Source organism: Coccinella septempunctata, chromosome 6 (assembly GCF_907165205.1).
Source record: "Coccinella septempunctata chromosome 6, icCocSept1.1, whole genome shotgun sequence".
NCBI classification, from domain to species: domain Eukaryota; kingdom Metazoa; phylum Arthropoda; class Insecta; order Coleoptera; family Coccinellidae; genus Coccinella; species Coccinella septempunctata.
The window spans coordinates 7267038-7292155 of NC_058194.1; the positions used below are offsets into that span (position 1 = coordinate 7267038).

The 25118-nt window shown below is 34.1% G+C and overlaps 1 protein-coding gene across 1 annotated transcript; it reads right to left on the reverse strand.

Moving 5' to 3' along the window:
• Window positions 1-3298: 3298 nt before the first annotated feature.
• LOC123315215 lies at window positions 3299-5206 on the reverse strand. Its single transcript, XM_044900825.1, has 3 exons — window positions 4143-5206; window positions 3571-4046; window positions 3299-3406 (listed from the first exon to the last, which is right to left on the reverse strand). Exons 1-2 carry the CDS (start codon window positions 4845-4847, stop codon window positions 3762-3764), a joined length of 990 nt encoding a protein of 329 aa, XP_044756760.1. The 5' UTR covers window positions 4848-5206; the 3' UTR covers window positions 3299-3406; window positions 3571-3761.
• Window positions 5207-25118: the final 19912 nt, after the last annotated feature.

Sequence of the window (25118 nt, forward strand, 5' to 3'; positions counted from 1 at the left end):
GGCAACACCTCCACGGCTCCTCGATTCTCTACCAAAAGAGTTTGCGGTTATCCAGCCAGACAGTGACAACCTGTCACATAAGGAAGATTTAACAAAATGTTCAGTAACACACAAAATATCCGTGCTACCAACTTCGTCAAGAAATAACTCCAGTAGGTTCAACTTATCACCAATTCCCTGTACATTCAAATGCACCAAAGAAAAACATGCAGTACCTTCAGAAATAATCGATTTCACTTCTTTTCTTTTTGAAACTGTCTGCTCTGAAAAAACTTGGATACCACAGAACCATCAGGCCACATATTGGGGTCTTTCGCCTTTTCGAAGCTTGTCGCATTTATCGAAAAAGGATGAATATTTTTCCGGATATTTAGAAGTCAATTTCTCGCATACAGCTTCATTAATTTCTGTTTTTACCATAGCTGTAAAGTCACCTATCGATGTGGACGGAGAAATCCTAGATACAAAGAGTTGAATTTGCCTTTGAAATGCCATGATGTCGTTGTTACTTCCAGAACCTGTAATAGACCATTTCTTAGAATTTCCTTTATTCTTCCTATTTATAATCTTCCACTCGTTTGTTTTAGACGTGTTTTTAGATTCCTCAGCCATATTTACATCATCATGCGTGATGATATGTTTATGTTCACCATTTTCTAAGGATATAGGTTCCTCTACGAGATCCAGAGGATTGTCACGTTTATCGGTAGGTTGATCCACTAGTACGGGAGTCAATTCACCCTTAGTTGGTATGTTAGATGGCGCAGTACGCCCATTTATGGTCGATTTAATCGAAATATTCGTAGTACTCTATCAAAATCATCATTTTGTCCTTTAGCTCATTTATTAACTAATTTTTTCCTTCAATTATTGTGTTCAAATACCCAATTACAGTTTCTTTGCTGTATTCGTCATTAATGAATGTACTCACGGACTTAGTCCCATCATCGCAATTTAGCGAATCATTTCCACTGTTTTTTGACAGTTGGTTTACAACCATGGATTGCTCGAAGGAGGCTTCATTTAAATCTGCAATTCGGGTCTTCAGTTTGAGAATTTCAGCATCCTTCTCCTCACAGTGACAATTTTTTGAGGTTATGTTATCACAACAAATAACTTCACCATCAACTCCCACATACATTCCAGGAATCTTTAACAAACAACTGGGATGGAAATATTTGCTGCATTTTGAGCAGGTTATTGATATTTTCACTTCTTTCGTTCATTTATTACACGATTTTTCCGCACCATGAACACTTCGTGGCGACATGTTGAAGAGCGCTAACCTGAAGTTGAAAACCTCTATTTTCATACCAAGCCTTCAAATATCTGAGTTTGTTCAAAAAAAAAATAGAATTTATTTTTTTTCCATTTTTCATTTTCCAGTTCACTTTGAACTGCTCTCTGGAGTGCAATTCTCTATTGAATCATAAACTGTTAGGTTTCGTTGAATCAAAAAAGTGAGTACTATACACCCCATATCCTAAGACAGTAGTTGAACTTCCTGATTTTCAGGCAGAAGAGCAAATAGGTCATTTCAGAAGGTTCTAACACCTTGCTCATTTTTGACCCAAGAAATCGGGATTTTCGATATTTAGTTTTTGAGCTGGAATGAAAGCCTTATCAATGCTGATTACGAAACCGGAAATCCCAATTGGATCAGACGAATATAACAAGAGATATTGGACTGAAATTTTCAACTTTTGAAAAATGACATTTCCAAAATGAAAATCTGAACGGTGAGAGATAGGCTTTTGAGAATGCTCGCAATGGATTCGGCGTATTCGAAAATCTTCATTTTCATACCAAACCTTCAAATATCTGACTTTGTTCAAAAAAAAAAATCGAATTTATTTTTTTTCCATTTTTCATTTTCCAGTTCACTTTGAACTGCTTTCTGGAGTGCAATTCTCTGTTGAATCATCAACTGTTAGGTTTGGTTGAATCAAAAAAGTAAGTTTTATACACTCCATATCCTAAAACAGTAGTAAGACACCCTGATTTGTATGCAGAGGAGCAAATATGTCATTTTAGGGGGGTCTAAGCCCTTGCTCATTTTTGACCCAAAAAATCAAGATTTTCGATATTTGGTTTTTGAGCTGGAATGCAAGCCTTATCAATGCTGATTACGAAACCGGAATTCCCAATTGGATCAAACGAATATAACAAGAGATATTTCAGATTGAAATTTTCAACTTTTGAAAAATGACATTTCCAAAATGAAAATCTGAACGGTGGGAGATAGACTTTCGGGAATGGTCGCAATAGATTCAGCGTATTTGAGAACCTTTATTTTCATATCAAACCTTCAAATATCTGACTTTGTTTAAAAAAAAATCGAATTTATTGTTTTTCCATTTTTCATTTTCCAGTTCACTTTGAACTGCTCTCTGGAGTGCAATTCTCTATTGAATCATCAACTGCTAGGTTTGGTTGAATCAAAAAAGTAAGAACTATACACCCCATATCCTAAGACAGTAGTAGGACACCCTGATTTTTATGCAGAGGAGCAAATAGGTCATTTTAGGGGGGTCTAAGCCCTTGCTCATTTTTGACCAAAAAAATCGAGATTTTCGATTTTTAAATTTTGTGCTGCAATGGAAGCCTCATCAACGCTGATTACGAAACCGGAAATCCCAATTGGATCAGACGAATATAACAAGAGATATTGCAGATTGAAATTTGCAACTTTTGAAAAATGACATTTCCAAAATGAAAATCTGAATGGTGAGAGATTGGCTTTCGGGAATGCTCGCAAAAGATTCGGCGTATTTGAAAACCTTTATTTTCATACCAAACCTTCAAATATCTGACTTTGTTTAAAAAAAAATCGAATTTATTGTTTTTCGATTTTCAATTTTCCAGTACACTGATAGGCTTTCAGGAATTCTTGCTATAGATTCAGCATATTCGAAAACCTATATTTTCATGCTGAACTTTCAAATGTCGGACGTTGTTTAAAGAAAAATCGAATTTATTGTTTTTCCATTTTTCATTTTCCAGTTCAATTTGAACTGCTCTCTGGAGTGCAATTCTCTATTGAATCATCAACTGTTTAGTTTGGTGGAATCAACAAAGTAAGTATCATACACTCCATATCCTAAGGCAGTAGTTGAACTTCCTGATTTTCAGGCAGAAGAGCAAATAGGTCATTTTAGGGGGGTCTAACCCCTTGCTCATTTTTTACCCAAAAAATCGGGATTTTCGATATTAAGTTTTCGAGCTGGAATGGAAGTCTTATCAATGCTGATTACGAAACCGGAAATCCCAATTGGATCAGACGAATATAACAAGAGATTTCAGGTGATTTTTGACAGGTTTCTAGGTCGACGAATTATTCAGAAAACCAGGTTTTGGAAAAAAGGCCAACTAGTTTCGACTTTATTATAAAATCTTCATCAGGGCTCTGAAATGGTACAACAAAACTACAATAATTTCGGATGTTCGAAACTTACAATTAAAAATCAAAACCTTATTTAAAAAAAAATTATTTTCAAAATACATACACACACATATACTATTATAAATGAGGAAAAGGGTTCGGAAAAATTGTGAGTACTTTTAACTTACATTTTCACCTTTTGTGGTTCTGTTGTCATAAATTTCGATGTCATAAATTAAAATTAAAGAGAATAAATTACTGCTCGCATCTAAATCTTTGAAAAGACTGATGTGATGGTGTTAAATTATCAAGTTAGATGTTTCTGGAGTATGCGCGGACAATTATGGCAATTTACACACTAGGGTTGGACAACAAGCTTCTATTTATTCTTTATTTTTCCAATTAAATAATAATATGCGGTATTTAACTTTTCTATATCGTTTCTTTTGTTAATGGAATTTTCGTCTTGTTTTATGGATATCATTTCATCTAATAACCGCTTTTTTAAATTTGTTTGCCTACCCAATATTTTTACTGACCCAGGATCGAAATTAAAGGAATGAAGAAGACTTCCTACATGCTCCGCGAGTGCCGTATTGTTTTCCTTTTTGTTTTTCAAAGGATTAAGGATGTTGAGTGAGTCTCTTTTGTGTTCTGAAATTCTGTCCCTAAGGTAGCGACTAGTTTGACCAATATATGTGGCTGGACAGTCGTTACAAGATATTTTATATACCATGTTACTCATTAATTCTTTGGGAGTTGCACTTTTGGTTTTTGTGAAAAATTGTTTTATAGTATTGTCAGATTTGAAGGCAATATTTACGTTTAATCTGGTGAATATATTTTTAATTTGCTCTCCTAAATTTTCAACGTAAGTTAAACTGAAATATTTTTGGTTTTCTTTTTCTTCCTGTGGTCTGTGGTGCTCAGGTTCGCTTTTGTTCAGAATTTTTTTTATGAATTTTGTAGGATAGTTATTTTTTTCTAGAATTGTTTGTATTTTAATGATGTTTTTTTCGTGAAATTCATTATCAGAAAGTTTGAGAGCTCTATGTTTCAAATTATTAATTATGTTAATTTTTTGTGCCATATGGTGTTTTGAATTAAAATTGAGTATTCTCCCGGAAAACGTTGGTTTTTGGTACCAATCTGTAATTATTCTATTATCTCGTCTGATCAATAAAGTATCTAGAAAAGGTAGTGAGTTATTATGTGATTCTATTTCAATAGTGAATTTCAAGCGGGGATGAATGCTATTGAATGCTGCTAAGATTTCATCCTTTTTATCGAAAGGTATTGACGTGATAATGTCATCAACATATCTTTTAAAAAATGGTATCCCAAAACTCAACTTATCAATAGCCAAATTCTGAACTTCCACCATTACTATGTCAGATGTTACCGGTGCCAGATTATTTCCCATACCCAATCCAAATATTTGCCTGAAAAATGCATCATTAAACATAAAATAACTATTTTCGATGCAAAACGTGAACAGTTGTAAAAATTCTTCAACTGATAGAGTTGTATGAGGCTCAATTTTCCCCCATTTTTTTTCGATTATTGTTATCGCCAGGTCAAGTGGAACATTTGTATAGAGTGAGACTACATCTAGTGAAATTAGTATGTATCGGTCCGGAATTGTAACTGTTTTTAAATATTCAACTAACTCAAAGGAATTTCTAGTGTATCTATCATCTTTCTCAAAGGCATGGTTTAGAAGTTGGGCTAAATATTTACTAAGGTTATATAAGGGGCTTCCGATGTATGAGACAATTGGTCTTAAAGGGTTATTTAATTTATGGATTTTAGGTAAGAAGTATATCCTAGGGATACCTAGTAGGTATCCTAGGGATACCATTTTTTAAAAGATATGTTGATGACATTATCACGTCAATACCTTTCGATAAAAAGGATGAAATCTTAGCAGCATTCAATAGCATTCATCCCCGCTTGAAATTCACTATTGAAATAGAATCACATAATAACTCACTACCTTTTCTAGATACTTTATTGATCAGACGAGATAATAGAATAATTACAGATTGGTACCAAAAACCAACGTTTTCCGGGAGAATACTCAATTTTAATTCAAAACACCATATGGCACAAAAAATTAACATAATTAATAATTTGAAACATAGAGCTCTCAAACTTTCTGATAATGAATTTCACGAAAAAAACATCATTAAAATACAAACAATTCTAGAAAAAAATAACTATCCTACAAAATTCATAAAAAAAATTCTGAACAAAAGCGAACCTGAGCACCACAGACCACAGGAAGAAAAAGAAAACCAAAAATATTTCAGTTTAACTTACGTTGAAAATTTAGGAGAGCAAATTAAAAATATATTCACCAGATTAAACGTAAATATTGCCTTCAAATCTGACAATACTATAAAACAATTTTTCACAAAAACCAAAAGTGCAACTCCCAAAGAATTAATGAGTAACATGGTATATAAAATATCTTGTAACGACTGTCCAGCCACATATATTGGTCAAACTAGTCGCTACCTTAGGGACAGAATTTCAGAACACAAAAGAGACTCACTCAACATCCTTAATCCTTTGAAAAACAAAAAGGAAAACAATACGGCACTCGCGGAGCATGTAGGAAGTCTTCTTCATTCCTTTAATTTCGATCCTGGGTCAGTAAAAATATTGGGTAGGCAAACAAATTTAAAAAAGCGGTTATTAGATGAAATGATATCCATAAAACAAGACGAAAATTCCATTAACAAAAGAAACGATATAGAAAAGTTAAATACCGCATATTATTATTTAATTGGAAAAATAAAGAATAAATAGAAGCTTGTTGTCCAACCCTAGTGTGTAAATTGCCATAATTGTCCGCGCATACTCCAGAAACATCTAACTTGATAATTTAACACCATCACATCAGTCTTTTCAAAGATTTAGATGCGAGCAGTAATTTATTCTCTTTAATTTTAATTTATGACATCGAAATTTATGACAACAGAACCACAAAAGGTGAAAATGTAAGTTAAAAGTACTCACAATTTTTCCGAACCCTTTTCCTCATTTATAATAGTATATGTGTGTGTATGTATTTTGAAAATAATTTTTTTTTAAATAAGGTTTTGATTTTTAATTGTAAGTTTCGAACATCCGAAATTATTGTAGTTTTGTTGTACCATTTCAGAGCCCTGATGAAGATTTTATAATAAAGTCGAAACTAGTTGGCCTTTTTTCCAAAACCTGGTTTTCTGAATAATTCGTCGACCTAGAAACCTGTCAAAAATCACCTGAATTCGTACTCATAGGTCTCATCATCATTCATCATAACAAGAGATATTGCAGATTGAAATTTTCAACTTTTGAAAAATGACATTTCCAAAATGAAAATCTGAACAGTGGGAGAAAGGCTTTCGGGAATGCTCGCAATAGATTAAGCGTAGTTGAAAACCTTTATTTTCATACCAAGCCTTCAAATATCTGAGTTTGTTTAAAAAAAAAATCGAATTTAATTTTTTTTCCATTTTTCATTTTCCAGTTCACTTTGAACTGCTCTCTGGAGTGCAATTCTCTATTGATTCATCAACTGTTAGGTTTGGTTGAATCAAAAAAGTAAGTACTATACACCCCATATCCTAAGACAGTAGTAGGACACCCTGATTTTTATGCAGAGGAGCAAATAGGTCATTTTAGGGGGGTCTAAGCCCTTGCTCATTTTTGACCAAAAAAAATCGAGATTTTCGATATTAAGTTTTTGAGCTGGAATCAAAGCCTTATCTATGCTGATTACGAAACCGGAAATCCTGATTGGATCAAACGAATATAACAAGAGATATTTCAGATTGAAATTTTCAACTTTTGAAAAATGACATTTCCGAAATGAAAATCTGAACGGTGAGAGATAGGCTTTTGAGAACGCTCGCAATGGATTCAGCTTATTTGAAAACCTTTATTTTCATACCAAGCCTTCAAATATCTGAGTTTGTTTAAAAAAAAATCGAATTTATTTTTTTTCCATTTTTCATTTTCCAGTTCACTTTGAACTGCTCTCTGGAGTGCAATTCTCTATTGATTCATCAACTGTTAGGTTTGGTTGAATCAAAAAAGTGAGTACTATACACCCCATATCCTAAGACAGTAGTAGGACACCCTGATTTTTATGCAGCGGAGCAAATAGGTCATTTCAGGGGGGTCTAAGCCCTTGCTCATTTTTGGCCCAAAAAATCGAGATTTTCGATATTTAGTTTTTGAGCTGGAATGAAAGCCTGATCAATACTGATTACGAAACCGGAAATCCCAATTGGATCAGACGAATATAACGAGAGATATTGCAGATTGAAATTTGCAACTTTTGGAAAATGACATTTCCAAAATGAAAATCTGAACAGTGGGAGATAGGCTTCCTGGAATGCTCGCAATATATTCAGCGTTGTTGAAAACCTTTATTTTCATACCAATCCTTCAAATATCTGAGTTTGTTTAAAAAAAAAATCGAATTTATTTTTTTTCCATTTTTCATTTTCCAGTTCAATTTGAACTGCTCTCTGGAGTGCAATTCTCTATTGATTCATCAACTGTTAGGTTTGGTTGAATCAAAAAAGTAAGTACTATACACCCCATATCCTGAGACAGTAGTAGGACACCCTGATTTTTATGCAGAGGAGCAAATAAGTCATTTTAGGGGGGGTCTAAGCCCTTGCTCATTTTTGACCAAAAAAATCGAGATTTTCGATATTTAGTTTTTGAGCTGGAATGGAAGCCTGATCAATACTGATTACGAAACCGGAAATCCCAATTGGAGCAGACGAATATAACGAGAGATATTGCAGATTGAAATTTGCAACTTTTGAAAAATGACGTTTCCAAAATGAAAATCTGAACAGTGGGAGATAGGCTTTCGGGAATGCTCGAAATAGATTCAGCGTAGTTGAAAACCTTTATTTTCATACCAAGCCTTCAAATATCTGAGTTTGTTTAAAAAAAATATCGAATTTATTTTTTTCCATTTTTCATTTTCCAGTTCACTTTGAACTGCTCTCTGGAGTGCAATTCTCTATTGATTCATCAACTGTTAGGTTTGGTTGAATCAAAAAAGTAAGTACTATACACCCCATATCCTAAGACAGTAGTAGGACAACCTGATTTTTATGCAGAGGAGCAAATAGGTCATTTTAGGAGGGTCTAAGCCCTTGCTCATTTTTGACCAAAAAAATCGAGATTTTCGATATAAAGTTTTGAGCTGGAATGAAAGCTTTATCAATGCTGATTACGAAACCGGAAATCCTGATTGGATCAAACGAATAGAACAAGAGATATTTCAGATTGAAATTTTCAACTTTTGAAAAATGACATTTCCAAAATGAAAATCTGAACGGTGAGAGATAGGCTTTTGAAAATGCTCGCAATGAATTCAGCTTATTTGAAAACCTATTTTTTTTAACAAACTTCCAAATATCTGACTTTGTTTAAATAAAAATCGAATTTATTGTTTTTCCATTTTTCATTTTCCAGTTCACTTTGAACTGCTCTCTGGAGTGCAATTCTTTATAGAATCATCAACTGTTTAGTTTGGTGGAATCAACAAAGTAAGTACCATACACTCCATATCCTAAGACAATAGTTGAACTTCCTGATTTTCAGGCAGAAGAGCAAATAGGTCATTTTAGAAGGCTCTAACACCTTGCTCATTTTTGACCCAAAAAATCGGGATTTTCGATATTTAGTTTTTGAGCTGGAATGAAAGCCCTATCAATGCTGATTACGAAACCGGAAATCCTAATTGGATCAGACGAATATAACAAGAGATATTGGACTGAAATTTTCAACTTTTGAAAAATGACATTTCCAAAATGAAAATCTGAACGGTGAGAGATAGGCTTTTGAGAATGCTCGCAATGGATTCGGCGTATTTGAAAATCTTCATTTTCATACCAAACCTTCAAATATCTGACTTTGTTCAAAAAAAAAATCGAATTAATTTTTTTTCCATTTTTCATTTTCCAGTTCACTTTGAACTGCTTTCTGGAGTGCAATTCTCTGTTGAATCATCAACTGTTAGGTTTGGTTGAATCAAAAAAGTAAGTTTTATACACTCCATATCCTTAAACAGTAGTAAGACACCCTGATTTGTATGCAGAAGAGCAAATAGGTCATTTTAGAAGGCTCTAACACCTTGCTCATTTTTGACCCAAAAAATCGGGATTTTCGATATTAAGTTTTTGAGCTGGAATGGAAGCCTGATCAATACTGATTACGAAACCGGAAATCCCAATTGGATCAAACGAATATAACAAGAGATATTTCAGATTGAAATTTTCAACTTTTGAAAAATGACATTTGCAAAATGAAAATCTGAACGATGGGAGATAGGCTTTCGGGAATGGTCGCAATAGATTCAGCGTATTTGAGAACCTTTATTTTTATATCAAACCTTCAAATATCTGACTTTGTTTAAAAAAAAATCGAGTTTATTGTTTTTCCATTTTTCATTTTCCAGTTCACTTTGAACTGCTCTCTGGAGTGCAATTCTCTATTGAATCATCAACTGCTAGGTTTGGTTGAATCAAAAAAGTAAGAACTATACACCCCATATCCTAAGACAGTAGTAGGACACCCTGATTTTTATGCAGAGGAGCAAATAGGTCATTTTAGGGGGGTCTAAGCCCTTGCTCATTTTTGACCAAAAAAATCGGGATTTTCGATTTTTAAATTTTTCGCTGGAATGGAAGCCTCATCAACGCTGATTACGAAACCGGAAATCCCAATTGGATCAGACGAATATAACAAGAGATATTGCAGATTGAAATTTGCAACTTTTAAAAAATGACATTTCCAAAATGAAAATCTGAATGGTGAGAGATTGGCTTTCGGGAATGCTCGCAAAAGATTCGGCGTATTTGAAAACCTTTATTTTCATACCAAACCTTCAAATATCTGACTTTGTTTAAAAAAAAATCGAATTTATTGTTTTTCGATTTTCAATTTTCCAGTTCACTGATAGGCTTTCAGGAATACTTGCTATAGATTCAATATATTCGAAAACCTATATTTTCATGCTGATCTTTCAAATGTCGGATGTTGTTTAAAGAAAAATCGAATTTATTGTTTTTCCATTTATCATTTTCCAGTTCAATTTGAACTGCTCTCTGGAGTGCAATTCTCTATTGAATCATCAACTGTTTAGTTTGATGGAATCAACAAAGTAAGTATCATACACTCCATATCCTAAGGCAGTAGTTGAACTTCCTGATTTTCAGGCAGAAGAGCAAATAGGTCATTTTAGGGGGGTCTAACACCTTGCTCATTTTTTACCCAAAAAATCGGGATTTTCGATATTAAGTTTTCGAGCTGGAATGGAAGCCTTATCAATGCTGATTACGAAACCGGAAATCCCAATTGGATCAGACGAATATAACAAGAGATATTGCAGATTGAAATTTTCAACTTTTGAAAAATGACATTTCCAAAATGAAAATCTGAACAGTGGGAGATAGGCTTTCGGGAATGCTCGCAATAAATTCAGCGTAGTTGAAAACCTGTTTTTTCATACCAAGCCTTCAAATATCTGAGTTTGTTTGAAAAAAAAATCGAATTAATTTTTTTTCCATTTTTCATTTTCCAGTTCACTTTGAACTGCTTTCTGGAGCGCAATTCTCTGTTGAATCATCAACTGTTAGGTTTGGTTGAATCAAAAAAGTAAGTTTTATACACTCCATATCCTAAAACAGTAGTAAGACACCCTGATTTGTATGCAGAAGAGCAAATAGGTCATTTTAGAAGGCTCTAACACCTTGCTCATTTTTGACCCAAAAAATCGGGATTTTCGATATTTAGTTTTTGAGCTGGAATGGAAGCCTGATCAATACTGATTACGAAACCGGAAATCCCAATTGAATCAAACGAATATAACAAGAGATATTTCAGATTGAAATTTTCAACTTTTGAAAAATGACATTTCCAAAATGAAAATCTGAACGGTGAGAGATAGGCTTTTGAGAATGCTCGCAATGGATTCAGCTTATTTGAAAACCTATATTTTTTATCAAACTTCCAAATTTCTGACTTTGTTTAAATAAAAATCGAATTTATTGTTTTTCCATTTTTCATTTTCCAGTTCACTTTGAACTGCTCTCTGGAGTGCAATTCTTTATAGAATCATCAACTGTTTAGTTTGATGGAATCAACAAAGTAAGTATCATACACTCCATATCCTAAGGCAGTAGTTGAACCTCCTGATTTTCAGGCAGAAGAGCAAATATGTCATTTTAGGGGGGTCTAACCCCTTGCTCATTTTTTACCCAAAAAATCGGGATTTTCGATATTAAGTTTTCGAGCTGGAATGAAAGCCTTATCAATGCTGATTACGAAACCGGAAATCTCAATTGGATCAGACGAATATAACAAGAGATATTGCAGATTGAAATTTTCAACTTTTGAAAAATGACATTTCCGAAATGAAAATCTGAACAGTGGGAGATAGGCTTTTGAGAATGCTCGCAATGGATTCGGCGTATTTGAAAATCTTCATTTTCATACCAAACCTTCAAATATCTGTCTTTGTTCAAAAAAAAAATCGAATTAATTTTTTTTCCATTTTTCATTTTCCAGTTCACTTTGAACTGCTTTCTGGAGTGCAATTCTCTGTTGAATCATCAACTGTTAGGTTTGGTTGAATCAAAAAATAAAGTTTTATACACTCCATATTCTAAAACAGTAGTAAGACACCCTGATTTGTATGCAGAGGAGCAAATATGTCATTTTAGGGGGGTCTAAGCCCTTGCTCATTTTTGACCCAAAAAATCGACATTTTCGATATTTGGTTTTTGAGCTGAAATGGAAGCCTTATCAATGCTGATTACGAAACCGGAATTCCCAATTGGATCAAACGAATATAACAAGAGATATGTCAGATTGAAATTTTCAACTTCTGAAAAATGACATTTCCAAAATGAAAATCTGAACGGTGGGAGATAGGCTTTCGGGAATGGTCGCAATAGATTCAGCGTATTTGAGAACCTCTATTTTCATATCAAACCTTCAAATATCTGACTTTGTTTAAAAAAAAATCGAATTTATTGTTTTTCCATTTTTCATTTTCCAGTTCACTTTGAACTGCTCTCTGGAGTGCAATTCTCTATTGAATCATCAACTGCTAGGTTTGGTTGAATCAAAAAAGTAAGAACTATACACCCCATATCCTAAGACAGTAGTAGGACACCCTGATTTTTATGCAGAGGAGCAAATAGGTCATTTTAGGAGGGTCTAAGCCCTTGCTCATTTTTGACCAAATAAATTGGGATTTTCGATTTTTAAATTTTGCGCTGGAATGGAAGCCTCATCAACGCTGATTACGAAACCGGAAATCCCAATTGGATCAGACGAATATAACAAGAGATATTGCAGATTGAAATTTGCAACTTTTGAAAAATGACATTTCCAAAATGAAAATCTGAATGGTGAGAGATTGGCTTTCGGGAATGCTCGCAAAAGATTCGGCGTATTTGAAAACCTTTATTTTCATACCAAACCTTCAAATATCTGACTTTGTTTAAAAAAAAATCGAATTTATTGTTTTTCGATTTTCAATTTTCCAGTTCACTGATAGGCTTTCAGGAATACTTGCTATAGATTCAGCATATTCGAAAACCTATATTTTCATGCTGAACTTTCAAATGTCGGACGTTGTTTAAAGAAAAATCGAATTTATTGTTTTTCCATTTTTCATTTTCCAGTTCAATTTGAACTGCTCTCTGGAGTGCAATTCTCTATTGAATCATCAACTGTTTAGTTTGATGGAATCAACAAAGTAAGTATCATACACTCCATATCCTAAGGCAGTAGTTGAACTTCCTGATTTTCAGGCAGAAGAGCAAATAGGTCATTTTAGGGTGGTCTAACCCCTTGCTCATTTTTTACCCAAAAAATCGGGATTTTCGATATTAAGTTTTCGAGCTGGAATGGAAGCCTTGTCAATGCTGATTACGAAACCGGAAATCCCAATTGGATCAGACGAATATAACAAGAGATATTTCAGATTGAAATTTTCAACTTTTGAAAAATGACATTTCCGAAATGAAAATCTGAACGGTGAGAGATAGGCTTTTGAGAATGCTGGCAATGGATTCAGCTTATTTGAAAATCTTTATTTTCATACCAAGCCTTCAAATATCTGAGTTTGTTTAAAAAAAATCGAATTTATTTTTTTTCCATATTTCATTTTCCAGTTCACTTTGAACTGCTCTCTGGAGTGCAATTCTCTATTGATTCATCAACTGTTAGGTTTGTTTGAATCAAAAAAGTAAGTACTATACACCCCATATCCTAAAACAGTAGTAGGACACCCTGATTTTTATGCAGCGGAGCAAATAGGTCATTTCAGGGGGGTCTAAGCCCTTGCTCATTTTTGACCGAAAAAATCGAGATTTTCGATATTTAGTTTTTGAGCTGGAATGGAAGCCTGATCAATACTGATTACGAAACCGGAAATCCCAATTGGATCAGACGAATATAACGGGAGATATTGCAGATTGAAATTTTCAACTTTTGAAAAATGACATTTCCAAAATGAAAATCTGAACAGTGGGAGATTGGCTTTCGGTTATGCTCGCAATAGATTCGGCTTCTTTGAAAATTTTCATTTTCATACCAAACCTTCAAATATCTGACTTTGTTTTAAAAAAAATCGAATTTATTTTTTTTCGATTTTCAATTTTCCAGTTCACTTTGAACTGCTCTCCGGAGTGTAATTCTCTATTGAATCATCAACTGTTAGATTTGATTGAATCAAAAAAGTAAGTTTTATACACTCCATATCCTAAAACAGTAGTAGGACACCCTGATTTGTATACAGAGGAGCAAATATGTCATTTTAGGGGGGTCTAACCCCTTGCTCCTTTTTGACCCAAAAAATCGGGATTTTCGATATTGAGTTTTCGAGCTGGAATGGAAGCCTTATCAATGCTGATTACGAAACCGGAAATCCCAATTGGATCAGACGAATATAACAAGAGATATTGCAGATTGAAATTTTCAACTTTTGAAAAATGACATTTCCAAAATGAAAATCTGAACAGTGGGAGATAGGCTTTCGGGAATGCTCGCAATAGATTCAGCGTAGTTGAAAACCTTTATTTTCATACCAAGCCTTCAAATATCTGAGTTTGTTAAAAAAAAAATCGAATTTATTTTTTTTCCATTTTTCATTTTCCAGTTCACTTTGAACTGCTCTCTGGAGTGCAATTCTCTAACATCAACTGTTAGGTTTGGTTGAATCAAAAAAGTAAGTACTATACACCCCATATCCTAAGACAGTAGTAGGACACCCTGATTTTTATGCAGAGGAGCAAATAGGTCATTTTAGGAGGGTCTAAGCCCTTGCTCATTTTTGACCAAAAAAATCGAGATTTTTGATATTAAGTTTTGAGCTGGAATGAAAGCCTTATCAATGCTGATTACGAAACCGGAAATCCTGATTGGATCAAACGAATATAACAAGAGATATTTCAGATTGAAATTTTCAACTTTTGAAAAATGACATTTCCAAAATGAAAATCTGAACGGTGAGAGATAGGCTTTTGAGAATGCTCGCAATGGATTCAGCTTATTTGAAAACCTATATTTTTTATCAAACTTCCAAATATCTGACTTTGTTTAAAGAAAAATCGAATTTATTGTTTTTCCATTTTTCATTTTTCAGTTCACTTTGAACTGCTCTCTGGAGTGCAATTCTCTATTGAATCATCAACTGCTAGGTTTGGTTGAATCAAAAAAGTAAGTACTATACACCCCATATCCTAAGACAGTAGTAGGACACCCTGATTTTCATGCAGAAGAGCAAATAGGTCATTTTAAGGGGGTCTAACCCCTTGCTCATTTTTTACCCAAAAAATCGGGATTTTCGATATTAAGTTTTTGAGCTGGAATGGAAGCCTCATCAATGCTATTTGCGAAACCGGAAATCCCAATTGGATCAGACGAATATAACAAGAGATATTGCAGATTGAAATTTTCAACTTTTGAAAAATGACATTTCCAAAATGAAAATCTGAAAGGTGAGAGATAGGCTTTCGAGAATGCTCGCAATAGATTCGGCGTATTCGAAAACCTTTATTTTCATACTAAACCTTCAAATATCTGACTTTGTTTAAAAAAAAATCGAATTTATTGTTTTTCGATTTTCAATTTTCCAGTTCACATTGAACTGCTCTCTGGAGTGCAATTTTCTATAGAATCATCAACTGTTAGATTTGGTTGAATCAAAAAAGTAAGTATTATCCACTCCATATCCTAAGACAGTAGTGGGACACCCTGATTTTTATGCAGAGGAGCAAATAGGTCATTTCAGGGGGGTCTAACCCCTTGCTCATTTTTGACCCAAAAAATCGAGATTTTCGATATTTAGTTTTTTTTGAGCTGAAATGGAGAACATATCAATGCTGATTACGAAACCGGAAATCCCAATTGGATCACACGAATATAACAAGAGATATCGCAGATTGAAATTTTCAACTTTTGAAAAATGACATTTCCAAAATGAAAATCTGAACGGTGAGAGATAGGCTTTCGAGAATGCTCGCACAGGATTCAGATTATTTGAAAACATATATTTTCCTGATAAACTTTCATATATCTGACTTTGTTTGAAAAAAAATCGAATTTATTGTTTTTCCATTTTTCATTTTCCAGTTCAATTTGAACTGCTCTCTGGAGTGCAATTCTCTATTGAATCATCAACTGTTAGGTTTGGTTGAATCAAGAAAGTAGGTACTATACACTCCATATCCTAAGACAGTAGTAGGACACCCTGATTTTTATGCAGAGGAGCAAATAGTTCATTTTAGGGGGGTCTAAGCCCTTGCTCATTTTTGACCAAAAAAATCGAGATTTTCGATTTTTAGTTTTTGCGCTGGAATGGCAGCCTCATCAACGCTGATTACGAAACCGAAAATCTCAATTGGATCAGACGAATATAACAAGAGATATTTCAGATTGAAATTTGCAACTTTTGGAAAATGACATTTCCGAAATGAAAATCTGAACGGTGAGACATAGGCTTTTGAGAATGCTCGCAATGGATTCCGCTTATTTGAAAACCTATATTTTTATATCAAGCTTTCAAATATCTGACTTCGTTTAAAAAAAAAATCGAATTTATTGTTTTTCCATTTTTCATTTTCCAGTTCACTTTGAACTGCTCTCTGGAGTGCAATTCTTTATTGAATCATCAACTGTTAGGTTTGGTTGAATCAAAAAAGTAAGTTTTATACACCCCTCATCCTAAGACAGTAGAAGGACACCCTGATTTTTATGCAGATGAGCAAATAGGTCATTTCAGGGGGGTCTAAGCCCTTGCTCATTTTTGACCAAAAAAAATCGAGATTTTCGATTTTTAGTTTTTGCGCTTGAATGGCAGCCTCATCAACGCTGATTACGAATTCGGAAATCCCAATTGGATCAGACGAATATAACAAGAGATATTGCAGATTGAAATTTGCAACTTTTGAAAAATGACATTTCCAAAATGAAAATCTGAATGGTGAGAGATTGGCTTTCGGTTATGCTCGCAATAGATTCGGCTCATTTGAAAATTTTCATTTTCATACCAAACCTTCAAATATCTGACTTTGTTTTAAAAAAAATCGAATTTATTTTTTTTTGGTTTTCAATTTTCCAGTTCACTTTGAACTGCTCTCCGGAGTGCAATTCTCTATTGAATCATCAACTGTTAGATTTGATTGAATCAAAAAAATAAGTTTTATACACTCCATATCCTAATACAGTAGTAGGACACCCTGATTTGTATGCAGAGGAGCAAATATGTCATTTTAGGGGGGTCTAACACCTTGCTCATTTTTGACCCAAAAAATCGGGATTTTCGATATTAAGTTTTCGAGCTGGAATGGAAGCCTTATCAATGCTGATTACGAAACCGGAAATCCCAATTGGATCAGACGAATATAACAAGAGATATTGCAGATTGAAATTTTCAACTTTTGAAAAATGACATTTCCAAAATGAAAATCTGAACAGTGGAAGATAGGCTTTCGGGAATGCTCGCAATAGATTCAGCGTAGTTGAAAACCTTTATTTTCATACCAAGCCTTCAAATATCTGAGTTTGTTTAAAAAAAAAATCGAATTTATTTTTTTTCCATTTTTCATTTTCCAGTCCACTTTGAACTGCTCTCTGGAGTGCAATTCTCTATTGATTCATCAACTGTTAGGTTTGGTTGAATCAAAAAAGTAAGTACTATACACCCCATATCCTAAGACAGTAGTAGGACACCCTGATTTTTATGCAGAGGAGCAAATAGATCATTTTAGGGGGGTCTAAGCCCTTGCTCATTTTTGACCAAAAAAATCGAGATTTTCGATTTTTAGTTTTTGCGCTGGAATGGAAGCCTCATCAACGCTGATTACGAAACCGGAAATCCCAATTGGATCAGACGAATATAACAAGAGATATTGCAGATTGAAATTTGCAACTTTTGAAAAATGACATTTCCAAAATGAAAATCTGAATGGTGAGGGATTGGCTTTCGGGAATGCTCGCAATAGATTCGGCGTATTTGAAAACCTTTATTTTCGTACCAAACCTTCAAATATCTGACTTTGTTTAAAAACAAATCGAATTTTTTTTTTTTCGATTTTCCAGTTCACTGATAGGCTTTCAGGAATACTTGCTATAGATTCAGCATATTCGAAAACCTATATTTTCATGATGAACTTTCAAATGTCGGACGTTGTTTAAAAAAAAATCGAATTTATTGTTTTTCCATTTTTCATTTTCCAGTTCAATTTGAACTGCTCTCTGGAGTGCAATTCTCTATTGAATCATCAACTGTTTAGTTTGGTGGAATCAACAAAGTAAGTATCATACACTCCATATCCTAAGACAGTAGTTGAACTTCCTGATTTTCAGGCAGAAGAGCAAATAGGTCATTTTAGGGGGGTCTAACCCCTTGCTCATTTTTGACCCAAAAAATCGGGATTTTCGATATTTAGTTTTTGAGCTGGAATGGAAGCCTGATCAATGCTGATAACGAAACCGGAAATCCCAATTGGATCAGACGAATATAACAAGAGATATTGCAGATTGAAATTTGCAACTTTTGAAAAATGCCATTTTCAAGATGAAAATCTGAACGGAGAGAGATAGGCTTTCAGGAATACTTGCTATAGATTCAGCATATTCGAAAACCTATATTTTCATGATGAACTTTCAAATATCGGACGTTGTTTAAAGCAAAATCGAATTTATTGTTTTTCTTTTTTTCATTTTCCAGATCAATTTGAACTGCTCTCTGGAGTGCAATTCTCTATTGAATCATCAACTGTTTAGTTTGGTGGAATCAACAAAGTAAGTATCATACACTCCATATCCTAAGACAGTAGTTGAACTTCCTGATTTTCAGGCAGAAGAGCAAATAGGTCATTTTAGGGGGGTCTAACCCCTTGCTCATTTTTGACCCAAAAAATCGGGATTTTCGATATTTAGTTTTTGAGCTGGAATGGAAGCCTTATCAATGCTGATTACGAAACCAGAAATCGCAATTGGATCAGACGAATATAACAAGAGATATTGCAGATTGAAATTTTCAACTTTTGAAAAATGGCATTTCCAAAATGAAAATCTGAACGGTGAGAGATAGGCTTTCGAGAATGCTCGCAATGGATTCGGCGTATTCGAAAACCTTTATTTTCATACCAAACCTTCAAATATCTGACTTTGTTTCAAAAAAAATCGAATTTATTGTTTTTCGATTTTCAATTTTCCAGTTCACATTGAACTGCTCTCTGGAGTGCAATTTTCTATAGAATCATCAACTGTTAGATTTGGTTGAATCAACAAAGTAAGTTCTATCCACTCCATATCCTAAGACAGTAGTAGGACACCCTGATTTTTATGCAGAGGAGCAAATAGGTCATTTTAGGGGGGTCATAGCCCTTGCTCAATTTTGACCAAAAAAATCGAGATTTTCGATTTTTAGTTTTTTTTGAGCTGGAATGGAAAACATATCAATGCTGATTACGAAACCGGAAATCCCAATTGGATCACACGAATATAACAAGAGATATCGCAGATTGAAATTTTCAACTCTTGAAAAATGACATTTCCGAAATGAAAATCTGAACGGTGAGAGATAGGCTTTTGAGAATGCTCGCAATGGATTCAGCTTATTTGAAAACCTTTATTTTCATACCAAGCCTTCAAATATCTGAGTTTGTTTGAAAAAAATATCGAATTTATTGTTTTTCCATTTTTCATTTTCCAGTTCAATTTGAACTGCTCTCTGGAGTGTAATTCTCTATTGAATCATCAACTGTTAGGTTTGATTGAATCAATAAAGTAGGTACTATACACTCCATATCCTAAGACAGTAGTAGGACACCCTGATTTTTATGCAGAGGAGCAAATAGGTCATTTTAGGGGGGTCTTAGCCCTTGCTCATTTTTGACCAAAAAAAATCGAGATTTTCGATTTTTAGTTTTTTGCGCTTGAATGGCAGCCTCATCAACGCTGATTACGAAACCGAAAATCCCAATTGGATCAGACGAATATAACAAGAGATATTTCAGATTGAAATTTGCAACTTTTGGAAAATGACATTTCCGAAATGGAAATCTGAATGGTGAGAGATTGGCTTTCGGGAATGCTCGCAATGGATTCAGCTTATTTGAAAACCTTTATTTTCATACCAAGCCTTCAAATATCTGAGTTTGTTTTAAAAAAAATCGAATTTATTTTTTTTCGATTTTCAATTTTCCAGTTCACTTTGAACTACTCTCCGGAGTGCAAATCTCTATTGAATCATCAACTGTTAGGTTTGGTTGAATCAAAAAAGTAAGTTCTATACACTCCATATCCTAAGACAGTAGTAGGACACCCTGATTTTTATGCAGAGGAGCAAATAGGTCATTTTAGGGGGGTCTAAGCCCTTGCTCATTTTTGACCCAAAAAATCGAGATTTTCGATTTTTAGTTTTTGCGCTTGAATGGCAGCCTCATCAACGCTGATTACGAAACCGAAAATCCCAATTGGATCAGACGAATATAACAAGAGATATTTCAGATTGAAATTTGCAACTTTTGGAAAATGACATTTCCGAAATGGAAATCTGAATGGTGAGAGATTGGCTTTCGGGAATGCTCGCAATAGATTCGGCTTATTTGAAAATTTTCATTTTCATACCAAGCCTTCAAATATCTGAGTTTGTTTTAAAAAAAATCGAATTTATTTTTTTTCGATTTTCAATTTTCCAGTTCACTTTGAACTGCTCTCCGGAGTGCAATTCTCTATTGAATCATAAACTGTTAGGTTTGGTTGAATCAAAAAAGTAAGTTCTATACACTCCATATCCTAAGACAGTAGTAGGACACCCTGATTTTTATGCAGAGGAGCAAATAGGTCATTTTAGGGGGGTCTTAGCCCTTGCTCATTTTTGACCAAAAAAATCGAGATTTTCGATTTTTAGTTTTTGCGCTTGAATGGCAGCCTCATCAACGCTGATTACGAAACCGAAAATCCCAATTGGATCAGACGAATATAACAAGAGATATTTCAGATTGAAATTTGCAACTTTTGGAAAATGACATTTCCGAAATGGAAATCTGAATGGTGAGAGATTGGCTTTCGGGAATGCTCGCAATAGATTCGGCTTATTTGAAAATTTTCATTTTCATACCAAACCTTCAAATATCTGACTTTGTTTTAAAAAAAATCGAATTTATTTTTTTTCGATTTTCAATTTTCCAGTTCACTTTGAACTGCTCTCCGGAGTGCAATTCTCTATTGAATCATCAACTGTTAGGTTTGGTTGAATCAAAAAAGTAAGTTCTATACACTCCATATCCTAAGACAGTAGTAGGACACCCTGATTTTTATGCAGAGGAGCAAATAGGTCATTTTAGGGGGGTCTAAGCCCTTGCTCATTTTTGACCCAAAAAATCGAGATTTTCGATATTTAGTTGTTGAGCTGGAATGGAAGCCTGATAAATGCTGATAACGAAACCGGAAATCCCAATTGGATCAGACGAATATAACAAGAGATATTGCAGATTGAAATTTGCAACTTTTGAAAAATGCCATTTTCAAGATGAAAATCTGAACGGAGAGAGATAGGCTTTCAGGAATACTTGCTATAGATTCAGCATATTCGAAAACCTATATTTTCATGATGAACTTTCAAATATCGGACGTTGTTCAAAGCAAAATCGAATTTATTGTTTTTCTTTTTTTCATTTTCCAGTTCAATTTGAACTGCTCTCTGGAGTGCAATTCTCTATTGAATCATCAACTGTTTGGTTTGGTGGAATCAACGAAGTGAGTATCATACACTCCATATCCTAAGACAGTAGTTGAACTTCCTGATTTTCAGGCAGAAGAGCAAATAGGTCATTTTAGGGGGGTCTAACCCCTTGCTCATTTTTGACCCAAAAAATCGGGATTTTCGATATTTACTTTTTGAGCTGGAATGGAAGCCTTATCAATGCTGATTACGAAACCAGAAATCGCAATTGCAGATTGAAATTTTCAACTTTTGAAAAATGGCATTTCCAAAATGAAAATCTGAACGGTGAGAGATAGGCTTTCGAGAATGCTCGCAATAGATTCGGTGTATTTAAAAACCTTCATTTTCATATCAAACCTTCAAATATCTGACTTTGTTAAAAAAAAATCGAATTTATTGTTTTTCGATTTTCAATTTTCCAGTTCACTTTGAACTGCTCCCTGGAGTGCAATTCTTTATAGAATCATCAACTGTTAGATTTGGTTGAATCAACAAAGTAAGTATTATCCACTCCATATCCTAAGACAGTAGTAGGACACCTTGATTTTTATGCAGAGGAGCAAATAGGTCATTTAGGGGGGGTCTAACCCCTTGCTCATTTTTGACCCAAAAAATCGAGATTTTCGATATTTAGTTTTTGAGCTGGAATGGAAAACATATCGATGCTGATTACGAAACCGGAAATCCCAATTGGATCACACGAATGTAACAAGAGATATTGCAGATTGAAGTTTTCAACTTTCGAAAAATGACATTTCTGAAATGAAAATCTGAACGGTGGGAGATAGGCTTTCGAGAATGCTCGCAATAGATTCGGCGTATTTGAAAACCTTTATTTTAATACCAAACCTCAAATATCTGACTTTGTTTAAAAAAAAATCGTATTTATTGTTTTTCGATTTTCAATTTTCCAGTTCACTTTGAACTGCTCTCTGGAGTGCAGTTCTTTATAGAATCATCAACTGTTAGATTTGGTTGAATCAACAAAGTTAGTATCATCCACTCCATATCCTAAGACAGTAGTAGGACACCCTGATTTTCATGCAGAGGAGCAAATAGGTCATTTAGGGGGGTCTAACCCCTTGCTCATTTTTGACCCAAAAAATCGAGATTTTCGATATTTAGTTTTTGAGCTGGAATGGAAAACATATCAATGCTGATTACCAAACCGGCAATCCCAATTGGATCACACGAATACAACAAGAGATATTGCAGATTGAAATTCTCAACATTTGAAAAATGACATTTCCAAAATGAAAATCTTAACGGTGAGAGATAGGCTCTCAAGAATGCTCGCACAGGATTCAGCTTATTTGAAAACATATATTTTCATGATGAACTTTCATATATCTGACTTTGTTTGAAAAAAAATCGAATTTATTGTTTTTCCATTTTTCATTTTCCAGTTCAATTTGAACTGCTCTCTGGAGGGCAATTCTCTATTGAATCATCAACTGTTAGGTTTGGTTGAATCAAAAAGTATGTACTATACACTCCATATCCTAAGACAGTAGTAGGACACTCTGATATTTATGCAGCGGAGCAAATAGGTCATTTTAGGGGGGTCTAAACACTTGCTCATTTTTGACCCAAAAAATCGAGATTTTCGATATTTAGTTTTTGAGCTGGAATGGAAGCCTTATCAATGCTGATTGCGAAACCGGAATTCCCAATTGGATCAAACGAATATAACAAGAGATATTTCAGATTGAAATTTTCAACTTTTGAAAAATGACATTTCCAAAATGAAAATCTGAACGGTGAGAGATAGGCTTTTGAGAATGCTCGCAATGGATTCAGCTTATATGAAAACCTATATTTTCATATCAAACTTTCAAATATTCTCTGTTGAATCATCAACTGTTAGGTTTGGTTGAATCAAAAAAGTAAGTTTTATACACTCCATATCCTTAAACAGTAGTAAGACACCCTGATTTGTATGCAGAAGAGCAAATAGGTCATTTTAGAAGGCTCTAACACCTTGCTCATTTTTGACCCAAAAAATCGGGATTTTCGATATTTAGTTTTTGAGCTGGAATGGAAGCCTGATCAATACTGATTACGAAACCGGAAATCCCAATTGGATCAAACGAATATAACAAGAGATATTTCAGATTGAAATTTTCAACTTTTGAAAAATGACATTTCCAAAATGAAAATCTGAACGGTGGGAGATAGGCTTTCGGGAATGGTCGCAATAGATTCAGCGTATTTGAGAACCTTCATTTTTATATCAAACCTTCAAATATCTGACTTTGTTTAAAAAAAAATCGAATTTATTGTTTTTCCATTTTTCATTTTCCAGTTCACTTTGAACTGCTCTCTGGAGTGCAATTCTCTATTGAATCATCAACTGCTAGGTTTGGTTGAATCAAAAAAGTAAGAACTATACACCCCATATCCTAAGACAGTAGTAGGACACCCTGATTTTTATGCAGAGGAGCAAATAGGTCATTTTAGGGGGGTCTAAGCCCTTGCTCATTTTTGACCAAAAAAATCGGGATTTTCGATTTTTAAATTTTTCGCTGGAATGGAAGCCTCATCAACGCTGATTACGAAACCGGAAATCCCAATTGGATCAGACGAATATAACAAGAGATATTGCAGATTGAAATTTGCAACTTTTAAAAAATGACATTTCCAAAATGAAAATCTGAATGGTGAGAGATTGGCTTTCGGGAATGCTCGCAAAAGATTCGGCGTATTTGAAAACCTTTATTTTCATACCAAACCTTCAAATATCTGACTTTGTTTAAAAAAAAATCGAATTTATTGTTTTTCGATTTTCAATTTTCCAGTTCACTGATAGGCTTTCAGGAATACTTGCTATAGATTCAATATATTCGAAAACCTATATTTTCATGCTGATCTTTCAAATGTCGGACGTTGTTTAAAGAAAAATCGAATTTATTGTTTTTCCATTTATCATTTTCCAGTTCAATTTGAACTGCTCTCTGGAGTGCAATTCTCTATTGAATCATCAACTGTTTAGTTTGATGGAATCAACAAAGTAAGTATCATACACTCCATATCCTAAGGCAGTAGTTGAACTTCCTGATTTTCAGGCAGAAGAGCAAATAGGTCATTTTAGGGGGGTCTAACCCCTTGCTCATTTTTTACCCAAAAAATCGGGATTTTCGATATTAAGTTTTCGAGCTGGAATGGAAGCCTCATCAATGCTGATTACGAAACCGGAAATCCCAATTGGATCAGACGAATATAACAAGAGATATTGCAGATTGAAATTTTCAACTTTTGAAAAATGACATTTCCAAAATGAAAATCTGAACAGTGGGAGATAGGCTTTCGGGAATGCTCGCAATAAATTCAGCGTAGTTGAAAACCTGTATTTTCATACCAAGCCTTCAAATATCTGAGTTTGTTTGAAAAAAAAATCGAATTAATTTTTTTTCCATTTTTCATTTTCCAGTTCACTTTGAACTGCTTTCTGGAGTGCAATTCTCT